Raw genomic sequence first — 27,827 nt, 5'->3', positions numbered from 1 at the left:
TAGCCTGCTATTTCTAAGCAATGCATTGGGCACATGCTCAATTGCTTGGCCAACACTACAGCTTGCCTTCTGAGAAGGACAGAATCTGAAATTCACAGTGGAAAATGACCAACCACCAGAGAGTTCTTGCCCTCATCAGTTTCTTTTGGCTGATGTATTAGTTAGGATAGGCCAGATTAGGATGCAGTAACAAATAAGCCACAAGTATCAGTGGCTTCAGAAATACAGATATATTTCTTACCTGTGTTACATGGCCACAGTGTGCAATCAGGTGAATTCTGCTGATTGTGCTCACTCAAAAATATCTCAAAAGTTTCCGGTTTGTCATGTAAAAAGAAATAAAATATTAGAGAGTCTCACCTTGGCAATTAAATACATAAGCCTTAAATGACTCATATCTCTTCCACTCAGTCACACTCATCCACCAGAGACCAGGGAGGTGTCCCCTCAGAAGCTCATATGTGATGTGTGAGACAATGCAAGAATATTCAGAAGAGAAATGATCGGATTATGACAGGTTTAATCTAATCAGTGGGTTCATCCACTGATATAGATTAACTGGTTGGTAACTGTAGGCAGGTAGAGCGTGGCTGGAAGAAGTAGGTCACTGGAAAGCTAAAATAATAGGGTTCAGGAAATACTATTGGAGCACTATGCATGCAATGCTGGTCTTGGCAATGGGAACCAATGGTGCATTCAGCCCTCCTGGGAACGGTGCAAGAGCCAAGGCCAGAAAGAAGCCGCAAGGAAAGACAGGAGGTACAAAGACAAGAAGCAGCTCTACCCCACCCCACCACCACCACCACCATGTGCTCTGTACACAAAGGGTAAAACAAAAATTATAACCTAAAACTAGACTCCATGGTTCAGCTATTTACAGCATGAACTCAGGAGGCGAAAGGGCCAGGTGAGAGGTGTTTATGACAACACTCTCCAGAGACATAAATGGAAATTACTAAAATTATAGGTGGTTTGGCTATTTAGGGGCAATTACACACATTTCTAAATCTGAATGATGCTTGGGTAAGTGGAAGCCTTGGGCATTCCAGCAACCCCTTCTGAGGTCACATAATATTAAAGATAGTTTGGGCCTAAGTAGATTAAGCCAGATCATGTGCAGATATTTGTAGTCCTGAGATTCTTAAATATGATAACATTCTCTAAGTCTTGGCTGCTTGTAAACTTCAGTGTTGGAATAAGTGCTCTCACAAAGCAGCAGCAATGTTTTAAGCTGGAAACCAAATGTTTATTTGCAGAATTTAGCCTTGCCCACAGTTTACCAAAATAACAAGAAAACTAGACTTTTTTTTTTCTATGTCTGCACTACATACTTCTTCCCATCACAGTCTTGTAATGCCAGGAATATGGACTTAAGTAAAAAGACCACATGAGCATGTATTGCTCAAAAAAACTTAAAAATAATGCCATTCATAGAAAAGATCAGGAAGATTGTCTCCAAGCACAAGAAGTACGAGATATGTGGAATTTATATTTCTGAGAACCCATACCATCTTGACAGCTAACATTTGATTACTCTAATTGGTCAACGTTTCTGTGGCATCCATATGTCTTTCTTTCCATTAGAAGCAAAGGGAGAATCACAAAACCTACAATTTAACTGATATACTCAGCCAACAAAAATAGACCCAGTGCCCGTTTATCACCCGTATGTCAGCTCTTCTGACATTTTAAGGTGTCTTGTGAAATTGACTAACCAAGGTCTTAAAGCACTTTTAAGAAACAGAGAGAAGGAGAGAGAGGAAAAGAGAGAAGGGAGAAGAGGAGGAAGACCAGGTGGAGGAAAGCAGAGACGCATCAAGAGGCAGAGGAGGGGGAAGAGAAGGAGAAAATGGAGTTTGGAATTAATGGTTAAGGCAGAGCAAGAAAAATGCAGGCATACAGAGAGAAATGCTAATAGGATGGGGGCAGCAGGGAGGGGCACAGGAGTAGTGAGAAATATGCAAGAGAGAAAACCTCTGCCTTCTACAGTCACATCTTCCCATTTCACAATTTCCAGAGCCAAAGGATTCAAAGTTAGCATACAGCCCACACCACCTTGAGGGATTCCAGACAGATAAGTGGAATTTAAGGAATTGTAAAACAATTAGAAGTACATACTCTTGGAATGAGAAAGTGCTTTCTGAGCATAACCCCAAAGGTATAAATCAGACAGAATACATTTATATGTTTTTGCTTCTGTATTTAAACATACACACACAACACACACACACACACACACACACACACACACACACACACACACACAATGTAAAGGCAAGAGACAAAGAATATAGAACAAAAATGTCATGTTGACAGTTTGGCAACTCTTAAAAAAATAAGTAGGAAAAAAAGCCTTAAAATACGTTTTTATAAAAGTTAAAAAAATAAGGTTAAATGATCAAAAATGTTGTTGTTGCTATAACTGGATATCATAACGTGGAGAATTTATTTAAAAAAATCATTCATCTATGAGTGGATTGATTATTCCTGAAGACAAAGCCCTCAAGACCCAATCAATCCCCCCAAAGGCCTCACTTGGACATACCATTAACATATGTCTTTGGGGATTAAGTCTCCAGTATATGAATTCTGAGGGACATACTCCAATCATAGCAAAAGTTATTTTCAGAAAATAATCTTTGACATATTGTAGCGTCTTCTGGAATGTAAGCAGTTTCTCCATTTTTTCACCCCATCTAGGATCAACTCCTCTTTGTCATCCTGGGTCCCTTAGCACCCTGTATGTAAAGATGTCCCAAGTCCTGTCTACTTGTTATGTTTTGTATGTCTCCTTTGTCCATTACCATTTCTCCATTTCAAACTTTCAATGCTTTGTGATGCCTAGAAGAGAAGGGGGTGGGAGACTTTCAACTCCAGTTTAACAAACTGGGGGGCTGACAGGGGTCTCTAGGTAGGGAAATGTCAGCTCCCTAGTTTGTTAAACTGGAGTTGAAAGTCTCTCCGTCCCCTTCTCTTCTAGGCATCACACTATTTTATTTCTTTATGTATACCCTGCATTATAAATCACACACACACACACACAAAAAAAAACCTGTTCTACTTACATACTCTGTTTTCTACCTCAGCTTTTGCTCAAATTACCCCAACTACCTCATACCCAAAGACCTTTCCACTTCTCTCTATGTGTCCTTTAAGGCAGAGCTCAAAATGAAACCTGCTTTTGGGTGCTAGTCAGCTTTTGATCGCTACAACAAAGTACCTGAGATAATTTACTTATAAAAAGAAAAGGTTTATTTTGGTCACAGTTTTGGAGGCTCTAGGCCAAGATCTGTTGATTGATTGCTTTGGGTCTCTGGGGTTCTAGGAGGCAATGGTAAAGAGAAGTGGAACAAAAACAAAACCCTGCATACCTCTTGGCCACAAAAGAAAAAAGAGGAAGAGGTTGGTCTACAATCACCTTCAAGGGCAGGGCACAGCCCTATGAATCAATGGACCTCCCACCAGGCTTTATCTCCTCCAGATCCCACGCCTCCCTAATAGAACTACAGGAGAGACCCAGCCTTTACACAGGGCCTTTGAAGTACATTCAACTTCCAAACTATAGCATTGTGGTTCCTGACCTGAGTGGCTCACAGAAAATGCAGTCCTGCTTTCCAGCCCATTTATGTTAAACACAGAGTAAGTTTTATGGTTTAGATATGAGATGTCCCTCCAAAGCTCATGTGTAAGACAACAAGAGACATTTCAGAGGTTGAACTGATTGAGAGCCTTAACCTAATCTCCTGCATTAATCCACTTGAATGGATTAAGTAAGTGGTGGTGACTATAGGCCGTAAGGTATGGCTGAGGACATAGGCCACTGAGTATGTACCTTTGGGGTTTACATTGTGTCCCTGGTGAGTGGAGCTCTCACTCTTCTTCCTGGGGTCTTGTCCTGGGCTACTTCCCTCCACCACACTCTTCCACCATGATGTTTTGCCTCACAATGGTCCCAGTACAATGGCGCCAGTCATCTGTAGACTGAGACCGCTGAAACTGAGCACAAAATAAACTTTTTCCCCCTCTAAAATTGTTTTTTTTTTCAAGTCTTGTGTCACAGCCACAAACAAGCTGACTGAAAGAATAAGAATCCAACAAATCCTCTTGCCTGACTTCTCCATTAACTGATTGCATTTCTTTATTCCTCATAACCCAGAAGCCTAGAAGATGGCAGAAAATAAGGTTTTAGACACGTACAAAAATCTTTCCGAGACAAGAGATGGGTATATTTCTATCAATACAATGCTTTAATATGTGAATATATATTAGCACTCAGTTAAACTCCTTTTGCTTAGGAGTATCAAAACCACTGTTGGCAGGGTCCCTAACAGTAGCCCACCAGTCGGAGGGTGGTGGGGAAGCTCTTGCGCATGCCCATGCATTTTTCCTGGTCGATGTACAGGGTATTGGCTTTGACAGCCAGGTCATGCTCCAGGGTAGCTTTGGTGTGGACCAGGAACTGCAGGGTGTCCTCTGCTTCCCTCAGACGCTGCTGCAAGGTCTGGATGGTGTCATCGACCTCATAGACCTCATTCACAAGGCTGTAGGAGGGAAGAAGCATGGTTAGATTGGCAGGTACCACACTCCTAAGGCTTGATTTTAGCTAAATTAAGGGCATGTGTGGTAACTGAATTCCTATCAGAGATGTGTCTGCCGTGCTGCAAGACACATGGAATCCCTCGAAGCTCGTGGACTACTCCAGTGTCAGCACAACTTTATATAGCAAAGAAAGCAATGTTTGTGCACAGTTCTAGTATCATATAAGGGTTGTTCCTATTAACTATGCCTCATAATTGAAAAGGTGAAATAAAATCTACATACACACACATACATACACACTTTATATATGCACATAAATGTATATTAGCTATTATATTTCAAGAGGAGGGCAACTTCTAAACATTTGTTATTTTTTAAAATAGTATAACTGGAGAAAATGAAAACTTAGCTAGATTTTTTTTAATATTTATTTTGGCATTGAAAGTTATCTTTATAGTTGAGAGCCTAGAGGGACATCCAACTGCTTTTAGTGGCTAGAATTCTACCCAATTTGCTAACATATCCCAATACGGGGGGGGGCAGTTAATGGGGCACTCCTCAAATTTGAATGTCCATCCTCCCAGCAACATCCCAAAGGAATGCCACTAGGTCCAAAGTAAACACATTTATACTGGTCAAAAACTTAATACAAGCTGGGTGCGGTGGCACACGCTTGGAATCCCAGTAGCACTAGATGCTGAGGCAGGAGAATTGCAAGTTCAAAGCCATCCTTAGAAACTTAGCCAAGTCCTCAGTAACTTAGTGAGAACCTGTCTCAAAATAAAAACAATAAAAAATTAGGAAGGGTTGGGGATGTGGCTCAATGGTTAAGCAGTCCTGGGTTAAATCCCCAGCACACACACACACACACTCAATACAACATGAAAATGATACTGTATGAAATCAGCTACATAAACTGTGAAACAAGTTGCAGGTCTAATTGTGTTCCAATGATGAAAAATATCATGCATTTTTCATTAAATAGAAAGGAAAAATGCTATGATTTCATGGAACATCTGGTATCTCTTCAAATTATTTTAATCAGCATTGTTTTAGTTTTCATTTCTTTGTATTATTAGTAGATTTTACCTAAATTTCCATTACCCATTTTTTCATTTCTTCTGTTAAATGCCTCTCCCTGTCTTCTGCTCATTTTTCAATTGGGGTGTTTGTATTTACTTTAGTTATTTGCATAATGCTCTGTAAATATATTAGGCATATTGATGGTTGGTTTTTTTTTTTTTTTACTGTTATGGTTGTGGAAAATGTTTCCCTAATTTGCCTTTTGACTTCATATATTTTTTGTTATGCGTAAGATTTCAATTTTTAGTAATCCAAATATTTCCCTCTTTTCCTTTGGAATTTCTTCTGTTGTATTTATATTTAGAAAGTCTTTCTCTTCCCCAAAGAGCAATTAAACTAGGGCTCCCTTTATGCCCCAATAATATCCCAATGGTGTGATCATATGACCCCTTAAAGAATAGGGATAGGTTATAAAAAGAAAAAAGAAAATAATAGCTCATTTATTGACTATTTCACCACATGTATATTTATCCTAAGTGCTCTACATAATCAGAAAATTTAACATTTATAAAAACACTAAGAATTAGATACTATGATTTTTCTGCATTTTACAGATGACAAATCTGAGGTACCAGGAATTTAGGTAACTCTTTTAGTTTTGTATGGAACTCCCGATCAGCTTCTTTTAATTACTACTCCTCTGAATCTAAACTGTTAAAAATGATACTCCAAGTATGATCCATCCTTCATAGCTTCAGATTCTGTATCCAGTGAATTCAACCAACCCCAGATCAAAAATATTCAGAGGAAAAAATTGCATGTACATTGAACACGAACAGATTTTTTTCCCTTGTCATTATTCTCTAAGCAATACAGGATAACAACTATTTACACCATACTAGGTATTTATAAATAATCTAAAGATGAATGACAATATATAGGAAGATATGCTTAGGTCATAAACAAATACGGCACCATTTTATATAAGGGACTTGACCATCTGTGGATTTTGGTAACTGAGGGGGAGTTCTGGAATCCATCTCCCATGGATATGGAGAGATGGCTGTACATCACATTTTAACCAGTGATGCAAACCTACAATTGTCTTTATTTTGGGAGCTCATTTATTTGAAGATTGACATGAAGTTAAAAATACAAAGAGGACAATGACTATGAACAAATAGGGATGACGATGTCCCTAGAAATAGAAAAAGATTTTGTGATGTCAGAAAAAACATCCAGACCACGTGAAAATCTTTATACCAAAGCAACTGTGTGGCTTCACAGAGATTTGCAACTGCAATAGGAATGTTCAGAGATTGTCGAACCCAGCTTCTTTGTTTTACAGATGAGGAAATTGAGCCTGGAGGATTGATGAACTGCCCTCCCCTCAAATATACAGCCCGCATGTGTTTATAAACCAGGCCAGGTTATTCAGGAAGCTGAGAAGGAAATGTGGAGACTCGGTGGCTATACTAAGGATCGGGTACCATTTCCTGCCCCCCGGCCTCAGCTCCTTGCAATTAAAGAGAAGAAGCAGAGAACCAGGAAGTTGTCCTCTGTGGGCATTGGACTCCTTGGAGGATGACTCCTCTCATCATTCCTTTCCATTAGTAATTCTCACACGATGCCCAATTGAACTTGAATTTCAGACAAATGAGTAATTTGTTTGGTGCAAGTGTATTTTTCAATTGCGGAAAAATATACATAACATAAAATTTACCACGTTAACCATTTAAGAGTACACAGTTCAATGCACTAAATACATTCATATTTTTGTGTTACCATCACCATTATCCACCAAAAACCTAGCAAAAATGAAACTCAATTCCCCTTCCTTCTTCCCCAAGGCCCTGGTAACCACCATTCTACTTTTGGTCTCCATGCATTTAACTATACATGGCACCTCATATAAGTGGAAGTATAAAGTATTTATCCCTTTGTGACTGGTTTACTACACCGAGCAGAATGTCCTCAAGGTTTATTCTACTTGTACCATGTGTCAGTCACTTCTCTTTTTATTGCTGAAAAAATTTAGTACAAGCAATTTCACTTAGCCTTAAGTGGTTTTAATATAAATATTGCATGCAATAATTTGGGTACTTTTATGCAAAAATATTCTTTGATTATCCAAAACTCAGATTTAACTTGCTGTCCTGTGTTTTAATTTGCAAAATCTGGCAACTCTGCCCAAAGGACAGTTTGTTATCTGGCACAAAGTGGGCTTGTCTCAAAGAATATTAAGATGCTAATCAGAGCAAGAATTCTTGTACTAAAAAAAAAAAAAAAATCCCTATGCTTCTCTTTTCCAAAAGGACAAATTGTGAATGTTTTCAAGGAGATACACCAAACCATCATAGTTGTTATTTAAGTTGGAGCTCATAGGTTTGCAAAAAGTACAGTTGAATGAAGGCCAACTTCCATGTCTTGAGTGAAGGAGGTAGGCTTGAAAGGTAGGGAGCTCCCCAAAGCTCCAAATCCATAAAATTGAACAAGGAAAGACAAGAGCCAATAGGAAAGAAGACCAAAAGGAAGAAGCAAAGGCAGGAAGACTCTGGAGGTGTCCATTACTGAGGTCACTGCATCTAGCCTCAGAGGGTAAGGGCACTTGTAAAAGGCCCCATGTCAGCTCCCATAAGGAAAAAAAAAAAGAAAAGCAGGCAGTGGAAATATCTACCCCATGATCTCCTTTCATCTGACAAACTGTACTGTTTTCTCCATCCCAGTGGAGAAGGCAAGAAACTAAAACTAAGTGCCCAAGTTTCATTGGGTCTGGGGATGAACATAAGATCTGAGAACTCAGCTGAAAGCATATTTTTGTTGTTGCTGTTTAGAGCAAGTTGAATTAAAATGAAAACCTTTTTTGTTTTTTAAACCAAAGATCCCAAGATATAAAATATCTCTAGCAAAGAAAAAGAGCTTTGGAGAGGCTGCTGCGGATGGCTGGGAATGGGATTTATGACGGTGGTTTGTTTATCAAACCATGGGGCCTGCCTCTCGTCTCCCACCTCTCAATGACTTCAAAAGGAACCCTGAACGGAAAAACGTAAGAAACAGAGCGGGGTGATAAATGATTCTTTACTCCTCATGGCCAAATACTAGTCCAGTGGAAAATGTATCTGAGGGATTGTTTGAAAATGTATACATTAAAATATCATGTTGAAAAGAAAAGAATTTAAGATCCATAGAACACAGGCAGTAAAAGTCTTTGTCTCCCCACTGTTGTGAGACAGCTAGGGGCTACCACCATGCTCCCTGTCAACTTGAACCATTAGAAACACATCTTTTCACCATCTTCAAGGCTATATTTCACTAACTACCAGTTTTCCTATTCTTGGTAGATTGTAGAAAACTAGTCTACTGAAGGCACTCATTTTTTTTAATTAATTTTTTTTTGTAATTACAGATGTGAAAATCACTTTGCATTCAAATGCAAGTAAAGCTACAATTTGGGGCAGGGGTGTTTTTTTTTTAATGTCAAGATTATTAAGTAAAGTTTACCACCAAAGATGCCAAGGAGGTTTAGAATCACTTTTGAAAGAGCCATTTGTAATATTTTTAGTGAAAATACAAGTCTTGAAATGAAAACAGCAATTTTTTCTCCATCGACACTCCACTGATCTTTGCTTTTTCTTAATCTAGAGAGCTAAATGGTTGCTTTCAGAATGACCAGGTTAAGAAGGAAAATGATCCTCTCCCCCTAATAGTAATCCTAAATATTTTTGGCAAGTATATTCATCCGGGAAATTTTGAGAGAAGCAAAAGGAGGTGTTGTCCTAAAATCAATAAAGGAACAGAAGGAATAGATAGACTAGGAAATTAACAAAGCATAAGAAAAAGCAAATTCCATTTAGCTGGGAAAGGGGGGAAAGAGAGTAAAAATCATTCTGCCTCTCAGAGGAATCTGTGGAATCATTAGGACGTTTGTCAATCCAAAGTCATCTTAAACTGCTGCTCAAAACCTTTTATGGACTGGGGATATAGCTCAGTGGTAAAGAGCTTGCTTAGCATATGTGAGGCCCTGGGTTCCATCTTTAGCAGGTCAAAGGAAAAAGCAATTCTTAGTTTGTCCAATTGCTGGCTAAATAATTTATTCCTAACCCTACTTGATGATTCTGCAGAAATTTTTGGAGGATAAAACATCAGCTCAGCTTCTCTTAATATTTGCCAAAAATCATGATTTGTGACCTAAGCTTAACTGGCCAAGTGGGTATGTTCTGAAGCAGGAAGACATTCCAGGCTGGCTGTGCTGAGTCACTTCTAGCCTCTGGGGGTGAAGGGCACTTTATCCCAAATAATGTGCTCTGTAGGAAGAGGGGTTCTATGGAAGCCATTTTAAGAACCATGCAGCCTGGGTAAGCACCTATGTGAAGCTAATTTAGGGAATGAAGTCTGTGTACAGAGGCTCCTTGACTTATGATTGGGTTATGTCTTGATAAATCCATGGAAAACTGAAAATATGGTAAGTTGAAAAGTGAATTTAATACACCTATCCTACTGATTATCTCAGCCCAGCCTTGCCTACCCTAAAGATGCTCAGTGCACTCGCGGTAGCCTAGAGTTGGGCAAAATCATCCCACACAAAGTATATTTTATCATTGAGTCTTAACTATCTCCTGTAAATAATTAAATGATGCACCGGAAGTGGAAAATAGAATGGCTGAATGGGTATCCTTTCAGGCCATTTTAAGTCAAAAGCTCTTAAGTCAAACTTTCTGCATATTCTGACGCTTGTTTCATGACAACACGTGTTGACTTTACATGAGGGTGCTACACATGGAGAGTGCTAAGCAATACTGATCTCCTCTGTGACCCTCTATGAGAAAAGGAAATAAGGATGCTTCACCTACTTTGTCACATCATCTATTATGGGCATTAAGAAGGTCAAATGAGATCAAATACATGGCCGAGGACGGATAAAGCATTATATACTATAGAAGATGGGGAAGCAGAAGTGAATCAATTAGTTAAATAGAGTTGCTTTTATGGTATCTCACTACCTCCAAACTCCCCATGACTAAAACATCATTGTCTGTTATAAGACAGGATTTAAACCATGGCTCTCGCCTACCACCAGATGTGACCTGGGCCAAGGCATTCAATTTTCTCCTGCTGTAGTTTTCTCATTTGAAAAACGAAGATACTACCCAGGATCAACACAGCTCAACACAGAGGAGATGAAATATAGTGGCTGCTATTATTATCATGGCTTTCATACTCATCATCAGTATCTTAATTATTATGATGGTCACCAGAGTCACCACTGTTGACCTCACTCACAAAGGTCCTGTCCTCTCCTCCTCCAGGAGATCACTGCCTCCAACCACGGCTGTTCTCTTCAAGAGTGCCCATAACAGGCTTATCCTTAGGAGAAATCGTTCTTGATGATAAGGGACTTCTGCCAGGAGACCAGGTAGGAGACCTGACAAGTGGCATCTGAAAGGCTTCTAGAGTCCAAGCACGGCCCTTTTGTTCCTCCATTAACTATCCATTTGACTCACATCTGTTGGGGGTGCTTCATGACCTAAGGACAGTAATGACGGACTCCAGAGAGAAACGGCAGGCTGACAGGTATTGAGAAATAGGAAAGGATGCCAGAAGGAGGCTGAGATGAGGGGAATCGTGGCTAGTTTCTTATAAGTCCATGCTAAAAGGGGGTCTTTACAGTTTAAATAATAATAAGATTCATGCAGTGTCTAGTAGATAGACTGTGGAGTCAGACCCTTCCTGCCATGTGTATGTCAGAGCTGAGCTTGATGAAGACCAGCTGTTTTTATTTCTACTGAGAACAGAAAATACTAAAGGAAGACCAAATGCAAACTTCAGGGGAATCAGAGGATCCTAAGGATGATCTTAATGGCAAGAACAGATATTAATGCCCCAAAGAGACCACAGACAGCAAATGAGTGTGGACGGGTCAGAAGAATCGGTACCAAAAGTATCTTTTTTTTTCACAAGAATCCCCCACACTGAGAAATACATAGAAAGCCAATAGCCTCTTACTCCTACAAGTAAAGATAGGTGAGCTGGAAACTCCAAAGACTCCAGGGTAGTTCTCAGAAACTCACACATCACCTTGAACTCCCTGAATGAGTTAAATGTTTATCAACACATTTTTTTGTGTGTTGTGTGAAGTTTTGATATTATTTCCTTTTTTTTTTAAAAAAAAAAGTATGGCGAAATACACATAACATAAAAACTATCACTTTAACCATCGCAAAGTGTCCAGTTGAGTGATGTAAGTATATTCACACTGCTGTGCAACCATCACCACCATCCATCTCCAAAGCATCTTCATCATGCCAAACGGTAACTTACCCGTCCATTCCACAATTCACCACTATTAACACTTTTAAAGAGGCACCTACATGATGTGTGTTGTCAGAAACTGCCTCTATAGAAAGCTGATGGGTTGTACTGGGGTAAGCCTGGTGCCTTCCCCTCCCTCCCAGTTGTGCACACTCCACCTTACCGTAATTGAGCGATGTCTCGACAGAGCTCTATATTGGGTCTCCTCGTCCGCTCGTCCAGTCTGGTCTGGGCCACCTTCAGGAAGGCAGACTTCTCCTTGATGGCCTTCTTGATGGATTCTATGGTCCTCTCCGTCTGGAAAATCTCCTGTAGTGTCTGTGATAAAGAGAAGCAATTGCCTAAAGCTCTGTGTGAATGAATCTCTTGGCAACCTGCTTCTGGCCTCTTGCCTGGCCACCTGCCTCACTCCTGGGAGGAGAAGGAAGCTAATTCACTGAGAACCACGTTTCTTCCTACTCCTTCCCCCAGAGAATCTGCAGTGAGGTGCTAGATCTTGCTTGGATGGGCTCTATAGAGAGCTCACTGTGTGCTTCTCTTCCCAAATCTAGATTCAGTGACCTCACATTGAAAGGGACCAGGGTAGGAAACTGGCAGCTGCTACAGATCAGGGCTTCTCACTGTGCACCCCATTCTGGATCACCCACCCCTTATTAATTACTTACCAGTGCACATCTGCATGTAAAGAAAGGAAAGTGGGCCCATGAGATTTGAAAGGCCCTCACCTTGCTCCTCATATCAAGATATCCTTGTCTCTCTGTCTTCCTCAAGAGAGTTGTTTTCCTGCTATCAAAAGTTTGCCTTGAAGCTCATTGGGTTTCAGCTTTCCAATAACTCACTTGCAAGGGAAGAGCGCCAGCAGTTTTTTACCCCTGATTTTAATATTTGTGTCTTACAGAGGTTCCCCAAATTGCAAAAAGTTAGATCCTCTCCTGGTTCCTTCTCCTCCTCTCTGCTTCTCTCAGCACCTTGATCTTTGCACTCTGAGAGTTCCACAGCTTCCCCATTATCTTGGCTTATTCCTTCCCCTTGGCTCCTTCCCTGTTATGTACAGACATGCCCAAGTGTCACCAAATTAAAAAAAAAATTCTCATGTATTTGCCTCTCTCACACTCAACCCCAACAGGCTCCTCTCCCATCTCTCTGCTTATGTTCAGTGACAAACATATTCAGTCATGGCCTGTGAACACTCTCTCCACTTCCTACCCATCTAATCTCCTGGTGGCCCCTGTATTCTGTCTGTGTTCCTCCTTGCTCTCATGAAACTGCCTGTCAAGTCAAAGTTGAGGCCTTGGCTATCTCCCTGTCCTGGAAACCTGTCTCTTTTCTCTGTCCACCTGCTGTGCTCTCTACCTAGTCCTCATTTACTCCAAGGGCAAGTTTTGTCTGGGCAATTCCAACACTACATCCTTTCTCCCCCCCCCCCCCCCCCATAGAGAACTATCCAGTCATGCACATTTTTAGCACTGTATAATTCAGGAGCTCCTAAGTCTGACACATAACCCTGGACTACTTCTCTCCCAAGCTTTCAGCAACCCATTAACAATCATTTTACACTCTTCTCTTCACCAAAGCCTTCTTCAGATGTCACCTACTCCATAAGGACATGCCTGTTTCTCACCAATGGAAATAACCACTCCTTTTATTAAACAATCTCAATATTTTGTCTGTAGTTACAAGTGGTTCTTTCTGAACTCTGCCCAGTGGACCAACCATTTCTATGTGCATGTCTTATCCCACTCTAAGACATAGGAGTGGAGATCAATGTGACATTCAGATGAATATATCCCCAACGTGCCTGTTATACTACCTTGAATGTATTTATGGGATGAATTGTGCATCTCTTCCTAAAAAAAAAAAAATCATATGTTGAAGTCCTAACCCTTAGTATCTCAGAATGTGGTCATATGTGGAGTCTTTACAGAGGCATTAAGTCTCTGCAGAAGTATTAGAGTGGGTTCTAATTCAGTATGAGTAGTATCATTATAAGCAGAGGAAATTTGGATACAGATATATACCCAGAGAAGATGAAATGTGGATACAGATAAATACCCAAAGAAGATAATGCAAGGACACAAGGAGAAGATGTCACCCTAGAGGCCAAAGAGAGAAGCCTCATAAGAAACCAAACATTAGACTCCTTAAGCCCAAACTTCTAACCTCCAGAACTGTGAAAAAATTATTATTTTTTCCTTTGTTTAAGCCACTCAAGTCTGTGATACTTTGTTACAGTTGCCTAACAAACTCAAATAGTAGTGAATAACACTTTGGTTAAAAAAGGAACTCTATCACATCAGCTGTCCAAAAGACCTTTAAAAATGCATCCTGACCCTATTCACCTTCCCAACAATGTCTTCTATAATCTGACTGCAACCTACTTTCCCAAGTTTTTCTCCTACAACACACTCGGTCCAGGTCAGCCACAATGGCCTTTTCGTAGACCTGAACTTAACCTCTGATTTGCTAGCTCGAAGACTTTATTCAGGATGCTGTCCTACTTGGAATGTTCATTTCTCCCTCCACACCCCGAAAACACTTTCCACATTTGTTAATTGGCGATCATGATTTGTAATTTCCTATTGTTATGAATCGCTCATTTTTTTTCATATGCACACATCTCTTCTCCCCAAATACAAGCTTCTTGGGAATAAAAACGACATTCTGAGTTTCTCTGCCCTTCACAATGGAGCAACTTGTCTGCCTCAACTAGTATTTGCTGCATAAAGAAGACAGCATGAGAAGGAACTGTGAATTGCTGTAGCCTTGGAAAACCACCTTCAGCTGGGCATTATCACCCTAGAGCAACAAACTAGCAGAGTCAGGCTCTTAAGAAATGACCAAGGACATGCAGCATGGTCCACAGAAATGCTGAAGAGTTACAAGAATGATGCTAAATAAAGAAAGAGCTATTTGTTCATCTCTCTCGAACCATATGACTTTCTTTTATTGTCATTGTAAAACCCTTACATTGAGAGTACTTAAACATTTACAACATCAGGAATACTTTGAACTACCTAATAGTTTCCTGTATTTGGTTCTATAGTCCAGAAAAAGGGTCTGAAATCATTGAACAGAAAACACTCCTACCATATGTTATAGTAATAAATTCACTTTCTAGTTATATAAAGTGAGTCATTAAACTTTAATAATAATATTTTTGTTTTCATTAAATACGAAAAAACCTTTTCCCTACATAGTGCACTCTTTGTTTTCCAAACACCAGTGGGTTACAATTTCATTTTGACACCTGACTACCTGGCTGAAATAAATGGTAGGCTTTGTAGTGTTTTTAATTTTTCCTACTCTACATGGCCAGGAAGGCATGTGCCTTACGGTGTCTTTCTAGGAGTGGTGAGAGATTTGTGGTCCCAGAGCACCCTGCCTTGTCCAGGTCGGGTAAGGGGTACCACATGTGGCTGACTTACCTTTGATAAATGAACCTGGATCTTATTCTTAGCATCTGCAGTCTCAGCAATTCGATTGGTGAAAGCCAAGTTCACTCTGTTGAACTGATTCCACATCTCGTTGGCAGTCACAACCAGAAGGTTTTCAATCTCATTTCTTAGCTTGGCAGAAGCTGCCCGTTCACACTGAGAGCGGAGAATATTGTCATCTGTAAATTTGGCCCAGGACTCAGGCACCGAGACCCTAAAAAAAAGGGAAGGACATCCAGATAGTGGTGACAATTATGAATCAGCCTAGTGAATCTGCAGGCCACCACTTAGACTGTGAAAGAGAAACCCCCCAAGTCACCCGTCCCAAAGCTTATTTAAACTTTTCTTAATTGCTCCTTATTTTATTCCCAACCCATTTTCTATAAATCCAGAGCATAAACTAACTCTTCTGCCAATTCAGAGGCAGAAAAAAAATTAATGAAGAAGGTCTACTTCTTACTCATACCTGAAGAATTTAAAAGTTCAAGTTGGTAACTGGCACTGTGGCTGGGACAGGTGAGCCAACGGAGGTGGGGGCAGGATATGGAGGGTAAAGCATTCCAGAGGAGAGAATCCACTGAGGGGTCACTTTAGAAGTGGGCGGGGACATAAGTATGGGAAGAAAAATGGGAAAACTTGAGGAGACTGATAAAAAGATACTATCTTGAGAGGCTGGGGCTGTAGCCCACTGACAGAGCGCTTGCCTAGCACATGTGAGGCACTGGGTTCGATCCTTAGCACCACATAAAAATAAATAAAATAAAAGCATGCTGTACATCTACAACAACAAAAAAGAAAAAAAAAAATTAAAAAGATAATAGCTCCAGAGTGGTTTTTGTTACATAGGCGCTCAAATCTGTCAAAACCCATTGAAATCTACATTTAGACTAGATGAATTTTATTATATGTAAATTTTCACCTCAATCAATTGGATTATCTTTAAAGTTAGTGGCTGGCCAAATCCATGAACTCTGCTCAAGGTTGCATCCAGGAGCCTGACAAAAAAACCATTAACAGGATAAGTTTAATGAGCAGTAGTAAGAAAGGATTTGGCTTTTTTCAGGCTATCACAGAGTCCAGGATATCCAAGAAGTAACAACATGTGATTTTCTTTGTGCTCATCTGTGTATCTTGAGGTTCTGTAGCACGTAGGTGTAGTTTCCATAGCTCAAACAATAAAAAACAAATATTCTTTTTCAAAAGGATACAGGATGATGTAATTGTCAAGGCCTGACTGCAGGATGTGCTTGTTGAACGCTCACTCAACCAAAGCTGGGTGTGTCCCTCACCTCCAGACATCTGACCATGCACTTCCCATTTTAACCTGTGCTACCGTCTGAATACGGTGTGTCCTCTCCAAAACTCATGTTAGAACTTTGATTGCCATCATGGCAGTGTCGGGAGGGGAAGCCTTCAAGGAGTGATTAGGTCATTAAGAAGTATTAATGTCTTTCTTGAGAAAATGGGTCACTTCTCATGGGAGTTGGTTAATTTTCCTTCAAGAAGGTTATTATAAAAATGAGTGAGCCAAGTGCAGTGGTACATGCCTGTAATCCCAGCCATTCAGGAGGCTGAGGCAAAGGATCGCACGTTGGAGGTAAGCCTGGGTAACTAAGGGACACCTTGCGCAAAATAAAATTAAAAAGGGTAGGAGTATATCTCAGTGGCAGAGCAATTCCCAGCCTGCATGAGTCCCTGGGTTCCATCCCCAGGACACTGCAGCAGGTGTGGGGGTTAGTGAACTTGCCCCTCAAGCTTTGTCTTTTACGTATGCTTGCTTGCCCTTTCCTTTTCAGTACAAAAGCCCATGGCAGAAGTTTCATCATGCCTTCAGACTTCCCAGTATCCAGAACAGTGAGCCAAATAAACCTCTGTTCTTAATAAATCATCCAACCTCAGGTATTCTGTTATAACAAGGGAAATTTGACTAAGACAACCCTAAACTGTCTTATTTTGAAAAAAAGAAGGAAGGAAGGAATAGATAAATGAATGAATGACATTAAAAAAATCTCAGAAGTGGCTGGGAGTTGTCATGCACACCTATAATCCCAGCTACTCAGGAGGCTGAAGCAGGAGGATCTCAAGTTCAAGGTTAGCCTGGGCAATTTAGCAAGACCCTGTCTCAATATAAAAAAAATAAAATAAAAAGGGATGGGGGTGGGGATAGCTCCATGGTACAGTGGCCCTGCGTTTTTTTTTTTTTTTTTAATGCCACAGAAATAGCATGTGCCTGACTTACGTTGCATCCACCTTCTCCACTCCACGGAAGAAGCTGACGCCCTCTGAAGTGTTGCGCAGGTGGTGACATTTATCATCAATCCGTTGAGCTGCTTGTTTATCGCTTAGGTCCTTCTCCAGCTCGTGCTGGGCGGCTCTATTAGCTCTGGAACATGAAATGGGTAAATGAACCTTAGCATCCATGCCACAAAAAAAGGGAAGGCTTCCTATGGCCAGGCTCTCATTCTTACTCTCCTCATCTCTCCTTCACACACACTCCACTTTCCAATCAAAAGAAGCATTCTTTGGAGATAGCCTTACATGTGAGTCATGGGAACACTATCCTGCCATGGGGTGGAGTGGAACTGGGGAGAGGTGTAGATAAACAGGAGCCAGGCATCTTCTTAACACAACAGCTCCTGACAGCTCACTGGTTTAAAGTTATCTGTTCATCTCTGTGCCTACTTTTCCTCCTCCTTCTTCCTCTGCTATATCCTGACCATCATCTCCTCTATTTTTGAGTATAGACTATTGCCCAAGAAATTATGAGGTCTTTATAGCCAAGCCTCCCTCTGTCCATCCACGACCTCAGTTTGTGTTCACGCTATGGCTAAGAAGTTAGCCAGGAGATATAAACCATGTGTCAAAATTAACCTCCAGGGAAGGAGCTAAAGAGTTCTTTAAAAGAGATTAGGAGGGGCTAGGGATGTAGCTCAGAGGTAGCATGCTTGCCTAGCATGTGTGAGGCCCTGGGTTCAATCCCTAGTACCATAAAAAAAAAAAGATAAAACAAATTAACAGACAGATCAGGAATTTGGTGCCCTCTCTAGCATTATACCCCAGCAGTCCCACTTCTAGAAAGAGACCCAGGTGAGCTCTGATCTGGCTTTCCCTGCCAGATAGAGGCAGACCCACAGCTCACTCCTGAAGAGACAAGCCAAGGGTGAGGGGTGAACATAACTGATAGGTGAGTTACATCTTTGTTCTTGGAATAAGTTTACTCAGCAAATAATCATTCAGCGCCTACTACATGCCAGGCACCATGCATCTGCGAGCCTGGGGTGTATCCATGGATGAAAGAGACATCTCTCCTCTAAGGAGGAAACAGAGGGATACACATAATGGAAGGAGTTTATGTCATTAGAAGAACTGCAAAAAGCAAAGTAGGATCAAGGGATCTAGGAGGGTGAGTTATGATCATAAAAAGGATAACCAAGAGAATGTCTCCCCATGTGACATTAAGTCTTGTAAAAGGGAGAATCAGATCATGCAGTGCTATGTTGCACACTGGAAAGGATCAGGCTTCCCTCTGAACAAAAATGGAGACTACCAACGTGCATTTTAAAAGGATCATTCAGGTGCTAGGCTAAGAATAGGCTGCCTGCCTACAGATTCCCAAGGAGACCCATTGGGAGACCACTCCAGTGACTTGGGTGAGAGATGGGGTGTCTGAGACTAGGGGACAGCATTAAAGGAAGCAAGAAGTGACTGTATTCTGCATGTATTTCAAAGATAGATCCAAGACAATCTCCTGAGATTGGACCTCAGTGAGAAAAAAATTAAAAAGATAAATAAACAATTAAATTGCAATGGGGATGCAGTGAAGGCTGTGAGGATATAATCAGGGAAGAAGAGTCTTTGAGGAGGGATGAAAAATAAACATAAGCAAGCCACACATCACGAACTTACCAACTGGTAGGGCTGAGCACACACAAGTCAACCTCTTATCGAGATTTAAGGTTTTTGAATTGAAAAATCTTAAGACATATTCCCAGTGAGAGCAGAAATCCTTTCCATAGAATCTCAGTATTATTGCTTTTAAAAAAATTTAAAGCAAATATTCCAAGCTCTCATCTTAACCTTTGAATACAAATATGTGTGTGCATGTGTGTGTTCTTATAAGAAGCTAAGAAAAATATGAATAGGAGGCATGACAGAATAGATCAATGGTAACTTTTAAATCGTATAAAGAGGTAAAGCTCTTACGCAAGTTGGGCAATAGCCTTATCCAAATGTAGCTTCATTCTTTCTTGACAACATAGAATAACATCAACTTCCTACTCAATTGAAAAACAAAAATACATTAATGTTCTCATTATTGAGCATAACAAAGTCAGCAATAAGAAAAACTTTTATTTCTTGAAAATTGTTAAGCAAGAAAGCAATTTTATGTCTACTTATTTACCTATATGTCCCCATGATATTGACTTCTAAATAGGAGATTGAGACTCATTCCTTACAGGGCTTTAGGAAAATTATATTATGGATCAAGTTGGGATATGATAAATATTTAGGGGGTTTCTCCCTTTCTTATCTTTACCCTTAACTAAAATATTAGAAAAAATAGAAACCCTTGTAATAAACAAGTTTGAATTTAAGTGTGTGTTTTCTTCTATAATAGCTAGTCTATAAAATCAAAGTAAATCAAGGATAGAAAAGGGGAAATCAACAGGAGCTTGTCCTTGGCAGTATATATAATCCTCAGCAGACCCAACTCTTTGGTCCAAACTGGAGGTCAATACATTGTGATGCTGTTTGTGCAAAGACCATGTCAGCCATACCTTTCCACTTGACTAGACATGTAGCATTTTGATGTACGCTCTATTTCATAGAGGATGTATGCTCTATTCCACAAGCATGTGCTATATCAGATATTTTTAAGATAAACATTGATTGCTCTCTGAAATTAATATTCACCATAGAAAATTCATGAACTCTGAACAGCACCAAGAAGACATTTTTAAAAGATATACATAATCACATAATCATCCTTATCACTTTTTTCATCAAAAGTGTCCATCCTACATATGCTGTTTTGTGGCACTTGTAAACTTGAGCATTTTCCCATGACATTAGACAATACAGTTGTGAACAACCTTAATAAATGTTTAAATGCTGCCAAAGGGTATGATTTTCTCCAAGGTTTTGACAAGTATAGCCAAAGTGCCCTTCTAAGAATGTATGTGTCTACAACGATGAATGTCTTTACTTGCCTTTGTCCCTTCCCAAGTAGCCATTATTGATCCTGTAAATCCTTGCTAATGTGATGGCAGCTTACTCAAATAAACAGCCCACTTATCTGAATTTGCAGGCTAATATAGTATGTAGTTGTTTCTCATTTGACTTTCTTTTGTAATCTGTTCACAGGCTTGTCTATTTTTTCTGTTGTGTGTTTTTAAAAATTAATTTGTAAGGATGTTTAAGGTATTTAAAATTCAGTCTTTTCCCATCATGTATATTATAAATATATTTTTGACCATTTTGGCCCTTGCCTTTATATTTTGAGGGCATGGTATTTTTATATAGATGTTGAAATCTAGCAAATATCTATCAAATATAAAAAAAAAACCTTCTTGGTTTCTGCCTTTGTTGTTGTTATGGTTTGAACATGAGGTTTCCCCTGAAAGCTTCTGTTAGTGAAGAAATATTCAGAGATAAAATGATTAAATTATGAGGGCTGGGACCTAATCAGGTTTACATGGACTCACTGGCTGGTAACTGTAGGCAGGTGGGGCATGGCTGGAGGAGGTAGGTTCACTGGGAGTGTGCCCTGGAAGGGTTCATCTTCCCTCTTTCCTGATTATTGTGTCCTGAGCTGTTTTTCTCTGTCACACCCTTCTGCCATGATGTGCTGCCTCATCTCAGAGCCATAGAATCAGCCAGACTGAGCCTCTGAAACTGAGACCCTGAATAAACTTTTCCTCCTCTAAGTTGTCCTCATCAGGTCTTTTTGTCACAGAGATGAAAAGCTGATTAAAACAGGGTTTTTTTGTGTGTATGTGTGTGTGTGTGTGTGTGTGTGTGTGTATGTGTGTGTGTGTGTGTGTGTGTGTGTATGTGTGTGTGTGGTGCTGGGGATCGAATCCAAGGCCTTGTGCATGTAAGGCAAGCACTCTATCAACTGAGCTATATCTCCAGCCCCAAAATAGTTATTTTTTATTATAAAGACTTTCTTCACTCTACTCTAGCACTAATTATTAAACACCTATGTAGTTGTTGTCTTTTTTTTATTATCTAACATAAAAAATATTGGGTGCACCTTCAGCGACCAGCCTACTGTTTGATTCTTCAATACTCTGAATTAATGGAGCAAATGAGGAATTAAATTCCCATCATCACACGTTGGCACCAAAGTTCTCGCTGCTCTTACAGGTGGGCCGAGTTTTCTTACACAGTGTTGCTGTCGGTTGTTACATTAAACTTGAATTTTTGTGTTGCTCTATTTCATCTGTCTCAATGACTTTGTGTGTGTGTGTGTGTGTGTGTGTGTGTGTGTGTGTGTAGTGATGAATGAGATGCTGGTAAAGGATGCATGGAGTCCTCCTTGGACAACACCATTTAAAACCCCACAGTTTTCACACAGCACATAGAGGAAATTCTCCTTGGACTTTTAGTGGGGGAAAATGCATTTAATGAGACTCTTGATATATTTTTTTTTAATTTAATAATAATTTTTCATGTGCATTTAAATAATGTCATATAGTGAATGTCAGAATGGTGGGGGCAGAGGGATCATGAGAATAGGAAAAGGCTATCCCCAAGGACCTCTGGAGCTGTTCCCCAAGTTAACTTATCAGTCTATGTTCATACATAGAGGTGACCTTGAAATACCATAGCAGAAGTAAATGGAGGGCAAAGCATTCCCTTACCGGCTTACAAGAAGAAAACTTTCAGAAGAAAGTGGGTACACACAGAAGGCAAAAGTGTGGGAGAAGTCTGGATCCAGTAGACCTGTGTCTGCAGCCTCCACCTCGGGAAGCGAAGGTGCTGGCGCAACATTTGAGAAATGCATATTTAGGAGGCTGGAAAGTGGTTCCAACACTTCTGGATCCTGACTTGGTGAGGAATAATGGACTTCATGAATGACATGCCCCTGGCTACTTCTCTGAGATTCTCGGAATCTCAATGGCCAAAATGATTAAAATGTGACCTATTTTGTAGAGCTCTGGATGAAAGTGCAATAAGGAATTGTGTCCAGTTGTTTGAAGAACCTTCCATCTATCCTACCATTTGAGCAGTTGAAATTTCTGTGAAGCATCTCTCATTACAATTCACCTATGGCAACTGTATTCTCTGGACAAGGGTGACGGAGGTAGAATACAGACTGCAAAGTCTTGCTAAACATCACCTCTGTTGCCTCACACTCCCAGGTCTTGGGTGGAAGAGTGGCTAAAGACATGCTGGCATCAGACAGTGCTAGTTCAAATGCTGGCTTTTCCATTTGCTAAACTGTGACCAAAGACAAGTCATAAACTAAGGGTAATAATACCTTTTCCAAGGCTGTTGGGTAGATAATGATGTGCCTGGCAGATGGTAAGTGCTCAAAAAGTGTTAGGTCTTTTGATGTTGCAAGAAGAGCAATTTGCATGATGTTAGAATTTAAGCTTTACTTTAGAAGGGAGCTCTGCTCTACTCTCAGCTAAGAAATATGGACCATTGGGTGGAAACATATGTGAGGAGAGCAGGTCTTATTACTGGTGGTCAGAACCCACCCAAATTTCTTTCCATCCTGGGATCAGGGCTGTGCTGGGCTGAAATGCTGGGATGTCTCTCCATCTTTGGAATGCATTGCTTGCACATTCTCAATAAGCCTCTGCAGTTGGAGTGTTTGTGCTTTCTCCTACATCAGTAAGGAGGGAAAGTCACTTGTGGGAAGGAAATTGGCCAGCCAGCTGGGGCCAAGCCCAGAGCCTCAGCCTGAGATGTGAGTAGCAAGCCTAGCCTGTGTCCCAGAGCAAGCAAGGCCAGGATGGGTTGCATAGGAGATGATTCTCTGGGTTCATTTATCTTCAGACTCGAAGGGTATTATCATGGTCTGGGAGTGCTCTAAAGATGGGAGCATGGTAGATTCCCCCAAAGAAGCCCTTGTATAAAAGTTTGTTAAATCCAATTTGAGTATCTCTTATCAGAAATGCTTTGGATTAGAAGTGTTTGAGATTTCAGATTTTTTTCAGAATTGGGAATATTTGCATATGCATAATGAAATATCTTGGGGATGGGACCCAAGTCTAAACACAAACTAACACGAGCTCCATTTATATTTCAGATACACATGGTTTGAAGGTAATTTTATACAACTGCATGTTATATTTCTGTGTTTTGACTGGACTATTACATGAGGTGTGGAATTTTCCTCTTGAAATGTCAAAACGTTTATGATTCTGGAACATTTCAGATTTTAGATTTTTGGATTAGGGATTCTCAACCTGATTCACAAATTGAATGTAATAGTCAATAGAATCCATGAAAAAAATTTTCACTGTGCCCATGTCTTTCAAAAGTAGGCCTTTCTTTTCTTTGCTCATTTATTGATTCTAAACTTTGAGACCTATTTGATAAAATGATGATGATGATGATGATGATGATGATGATATGATGATGGTAAAAATATATGCCAATGCTACTATCTTGAATAAGTGACAGGACACATTCACTACTTGAATCAATTGGCAGTGACAAGGCACACCCCTCAATTCATGAGCCATTACTTTAACTGCAGATTCAAATTTTTAGATAAAGCAACTTTTGCTATTGACCCTTAAAGATAAAAAGATCTAAAAGTTTCTTCTTTTTAGATAGCTTTATAGAGATAAAATTCACATGTCCTAATTTAACTATTTGAAGTATACAATTCATTTTTTTTGAGTATATGCAGAGTTGTTAAACTCATCACCATAACCATATTCAGCACATTTTCATTACCTCCCCATAAAATAAACAGGCACCCGTTAGTTGTCACCCGCAATTTTTCATCCCCCAAGTCTAGGCTGGCAACCACTTACCTAACTTCATACTCTATAAAATTCCCTTTTGTGGAAATTTCATATAGATGAAATTATACGATATGGGGTTCTTTGTGACCAACTTCTTTCACTTAACATTCTGCTTCCGAGCATCATCTATGTCAGCACATGGCTCAACACCATTCCTTGTATGACTATACTATACCATATTTTATATATCCATTCGTCAGCTGATAGAAATGTGGTTTTTTTTTTCACTTTGGGGTTGTCATGAATATTGTTGCAATAAACAATCAGGTACAAGTATTTTGGAGAGAGGGTATACATTTTTTTTTCCTCTTTGGGTAGATACCTAAAATTAGAATTACTGGATCATAAAGTAACTGCATTCCATCATTTTCCAAGCAACTGCCTCATTTTACATTCCTTCCAGCACTGTGTAATGGTTCTAATTCCTTCATAGTTTCATGTGTTATTTTCTGCATTTTTGTTGTTGTTGTTGTTGTTATAGCCACACTAGTGGGTATGAAGCTACATTTCATTATGATGCTGATTTACATTTCCCAATAATTAATGATGTTGAACATTTTGTCATATGCTTGTTGCTCTTTTGTGTGTTCTCCTTGGAGAACTATGTATTCAGATCCCTTGCCCATTTTTTAACTGAGCTATTTTTGTTTCCAAAGATCATAATAGTCATTTATATATTCTAGATGCATGTCCCTTACTAGATATATGATCTGCAAAGATTTTGTTTTTACTTTGTTGAGCATGTTCTGAAGTACCAAAATTTTAATTTTGATGATGATCAGTTTACCCCTTTTTTATTTAATTGCTTGTGCTTTAGTGTCATATCTAAAAGGCAGCACCTTCTTCAATGTCACATATTTATGTGCAAGTTTTTCCCCCAAGAGCTCCATCAATTTAGCTGTTCCATTTATATATTTGATCCATTTGACTTATTTTTCATATGTTGTGATATAAGGATCCAACTCCATTCTTTCACACATGAATATCCAATTGTCCAAAACACCATTTGCTGAGGAAACCATTCTTTTCTCACTGAGTTGTCTTGGCGCCCTTGTCAAAAGCCAATTGATGGCAACTATGAAAGTTTATTTCTCAACATTTAAATTCTGTCCCATTGTACTCTCTGTCTTTATCAAAATACTGTACCGTCTTAAGTACTGTAGCCCTGCAATAAGTTTTGAAATTGGGAAGTGAGAATCCTCCAACTTTTCTCTTTTTTCAATATTATTTGACTATTTGGCATCCCTTAGATTTCCATGTGAATTTTAGGATTTACTTCTCCATTTCCACTAGGAAGTCAGCTGGGACTTTGATAGAAATTGTGTTGACTCTATGGATCAGTTTGGGAAATACTGTTCTCTTAACACTAATAAGTCTTCCAAATCATGAACATGTTATGTCCATTTATTTAGATCATCTTCCATTTCTTTCAGCAATATTTTGTGGTTTTGAAGCACTTGTTCTTAATTCTGACTATTCATTAAGATTTCCAAGGCAACTAATAGATAATATCTGGGTCAGATTGAGATATTATAAGAATAGCTTTATGAAAGTAATACAATTGGAATAGGTATATGATATTGATAAAAAAATCATTTAGTTAATGGATCTCCTGGTTAAGTGGAGTATAAATTATTACCAGAAAATGTGAAAGTCCATTACAAACTCCCTCTGATTTATTTTTGGAAAAAATAAATGTTTTATTCAAAATTTTACACTTAGTGTTAATCTGTATAAAGCTGCAAAGTCTTTTAAATGGGGAAAATGATTATCAAGATGATGTAAAAGTTCAATATTCTATATTCAATTGACACTTCGTTTACAAAATTTATAATATACAATAGAAGTATTCACTCAAATAAACTTACAATCATAACCCCAATAGCTTCCAGTCATTTGATCCACTTACAGTCCTGTATTTTAGGTCTTAAGGTGGCATTTAAATAATCTTCCCAGTATTGAATTTGAAGTTTTCTCATCTCACTAGTGTTGAGAAGGAATAAACAGGATTGAAAGACCTATCATGCGCACTTGGATAACATGGATAACAATGTAATGTACATTTCAAAAATCTAGAAAATAGGATGTTGAAAATGTTTACTATACATGGTAAATGTTTGAGGAGACAGAAATGTTTAATCTGACTTAAACATGTATTTGAATCTGAATCAATACATATGTGCATAATGTATACATATATTGAAACATCACATTACCCTGTTAATATATAGGTTTTGTTTTTATGTATGAGTTAAAAATAAATTTAAGGTTAAAAGCTAAAAACTATTTCCATGGTAATATTTGAAAACCATTCATGCTTAGTCCCCATTCCAGATCTGAATCAAAATCTCTGGGGAAAAGACCCAGTCACTGATATTTTAAAACCTTCATCACATGATTCTAATGTAAAGGCATGTTTGAGGGCCACTCCTAGAATAACAGAAATGCTAATGATAGCCAAATTTCAAAAAACATCTCTTGAAAACACCATATGTATGTTTATGAGCAAACTGCTGAACTGTAGTTGTTAAAAGTAGCTTATAGTTTTCTTCCCATTGGACATCTCAGGATCAGTGAGAACAAAAGGCCAAAGAACAGATTCTGGTAAATTCCTTCCCATTTAAGATGACAAAGTACATGACAGATTATTTTAAGAATCGCAAGATTCATCAGAAGCTGGGAAAAGAGAAACAAAGATGAGGGGCCCATTAATGCAAAGCCATTTCATTCAGGATTTCCTATTCATAATTACTCCCATGCAACAGGAGGGACCATGATTTTTACAAGTAACGTGCATAGACTTCCTGTAGTGGCCAAAGATTTCCTGAATTTATTTTTTCAGTTCATATTTCTCTCAGAGAATCAGACAGTGAAAGAAAGGAAAGAGCAAAGAAAAAAAAACTTTTGCTTATCATTTTTTTAAATACCTTTATTTATTTATTTATTTATTTATTTATTTGTAGGTGGTGCTAAGGATCAAACCCAGGCCTCCACATCCTAGGCAAGTGCTCTACCACTAAGTTACAACCCAGCCCATGCTTATCATTCTTAATGAGTCAATGAAAAAAGACTAGGGCACCGATAAAATAGAAAGATGTAATTACTCTGATGACCATATTGTTAGATCATCATCAAGGACTCATTCTTACCAAGGATCAGTCGAACAAAGGCAAAGACGTGGAACCCTGCAAACCTAGTTCAGGGATGAAGAAGACAGACTCACAGCAGAACTTTGATGATTCAGAAAGGGAAGCAAAGCTGAGATGTTAGATGGGAGCCAGCAATGGAAGGCCTTGGTGATTTTCTCCTATAGGAATTAGAGTGTCAGGGAACAGTTTTTTATCTGAAGAAAGAAATTGGTGACAATATATATTGTCTAGTAGAATTTGGGAAAGGGAAAGGGTCTGGGAATTTCCCAGTACCCAGCTGGAAAGAAGAACTGAACACTTATTAAAGGGATTGAAGAGACAGTGGCTGCACCCCAAACCGTGGTGATGTGAGAACACTGGCAGCATGGATAGAAAGGGGTAGA

At 39.3% G+C, this 27,827-nt stretch overlaps 1 protein-coding gene across 1 annotated transcript in view; it reads right to left on the bottom strand.

Moving 5' to 3' along the window:
- Positions 1-4,324: 4,324 nt before the first annotated feature.
- The window catches only part of TEKT3 (tektin 3), a gene marked incomplete at its 3' end in the record, with an annotated part of 36,548 nt that continues 13,045 nt past the window's right edge, over positions 4,325-27,827 (bottom strand). The window contains exons 4-8 of the mRNA XM_081270963.1: positions 19,509-19,579; positions 17,545-17,688; positions 15,297-15,519; positions 12,035-12,189; positions 4,325-4,541 (exon numbers count right to left, since the gene is read on the bottom strand). Coding sequence (XP_081127089.1) covers positions 4,325-4,541; positions 12,035-12,189; positions 15,297-15,519; positions 17,545-17,688; positions 19,509-19,579 — 810 coding nt within the window. The remainder of the gene's footprint in view (positions 4,542-12,034; positions 12,190-15,296; positions 15,520-17,544; positions 17,689-19,508; positions 19,580-27,827) is intronic.

This window comes from Spermophilus citellus (assembly GCF_964194105.1).
Source record: "Spermophilus citellus genome assembly, chromosome: 17".
In the NCBI taxonomy this organism is placed as follows: domain Eukaryota; kingdom Metazoa; phylum Chordata; class Mammalia; order Rodentia; family Sciuridae; genus Spermophilus; species Spermophilus citellus.
Note: the sequence above shows the minus strand (reverse complement) of the source record. Positions and strands in the feature narration are given on the sequence as shown.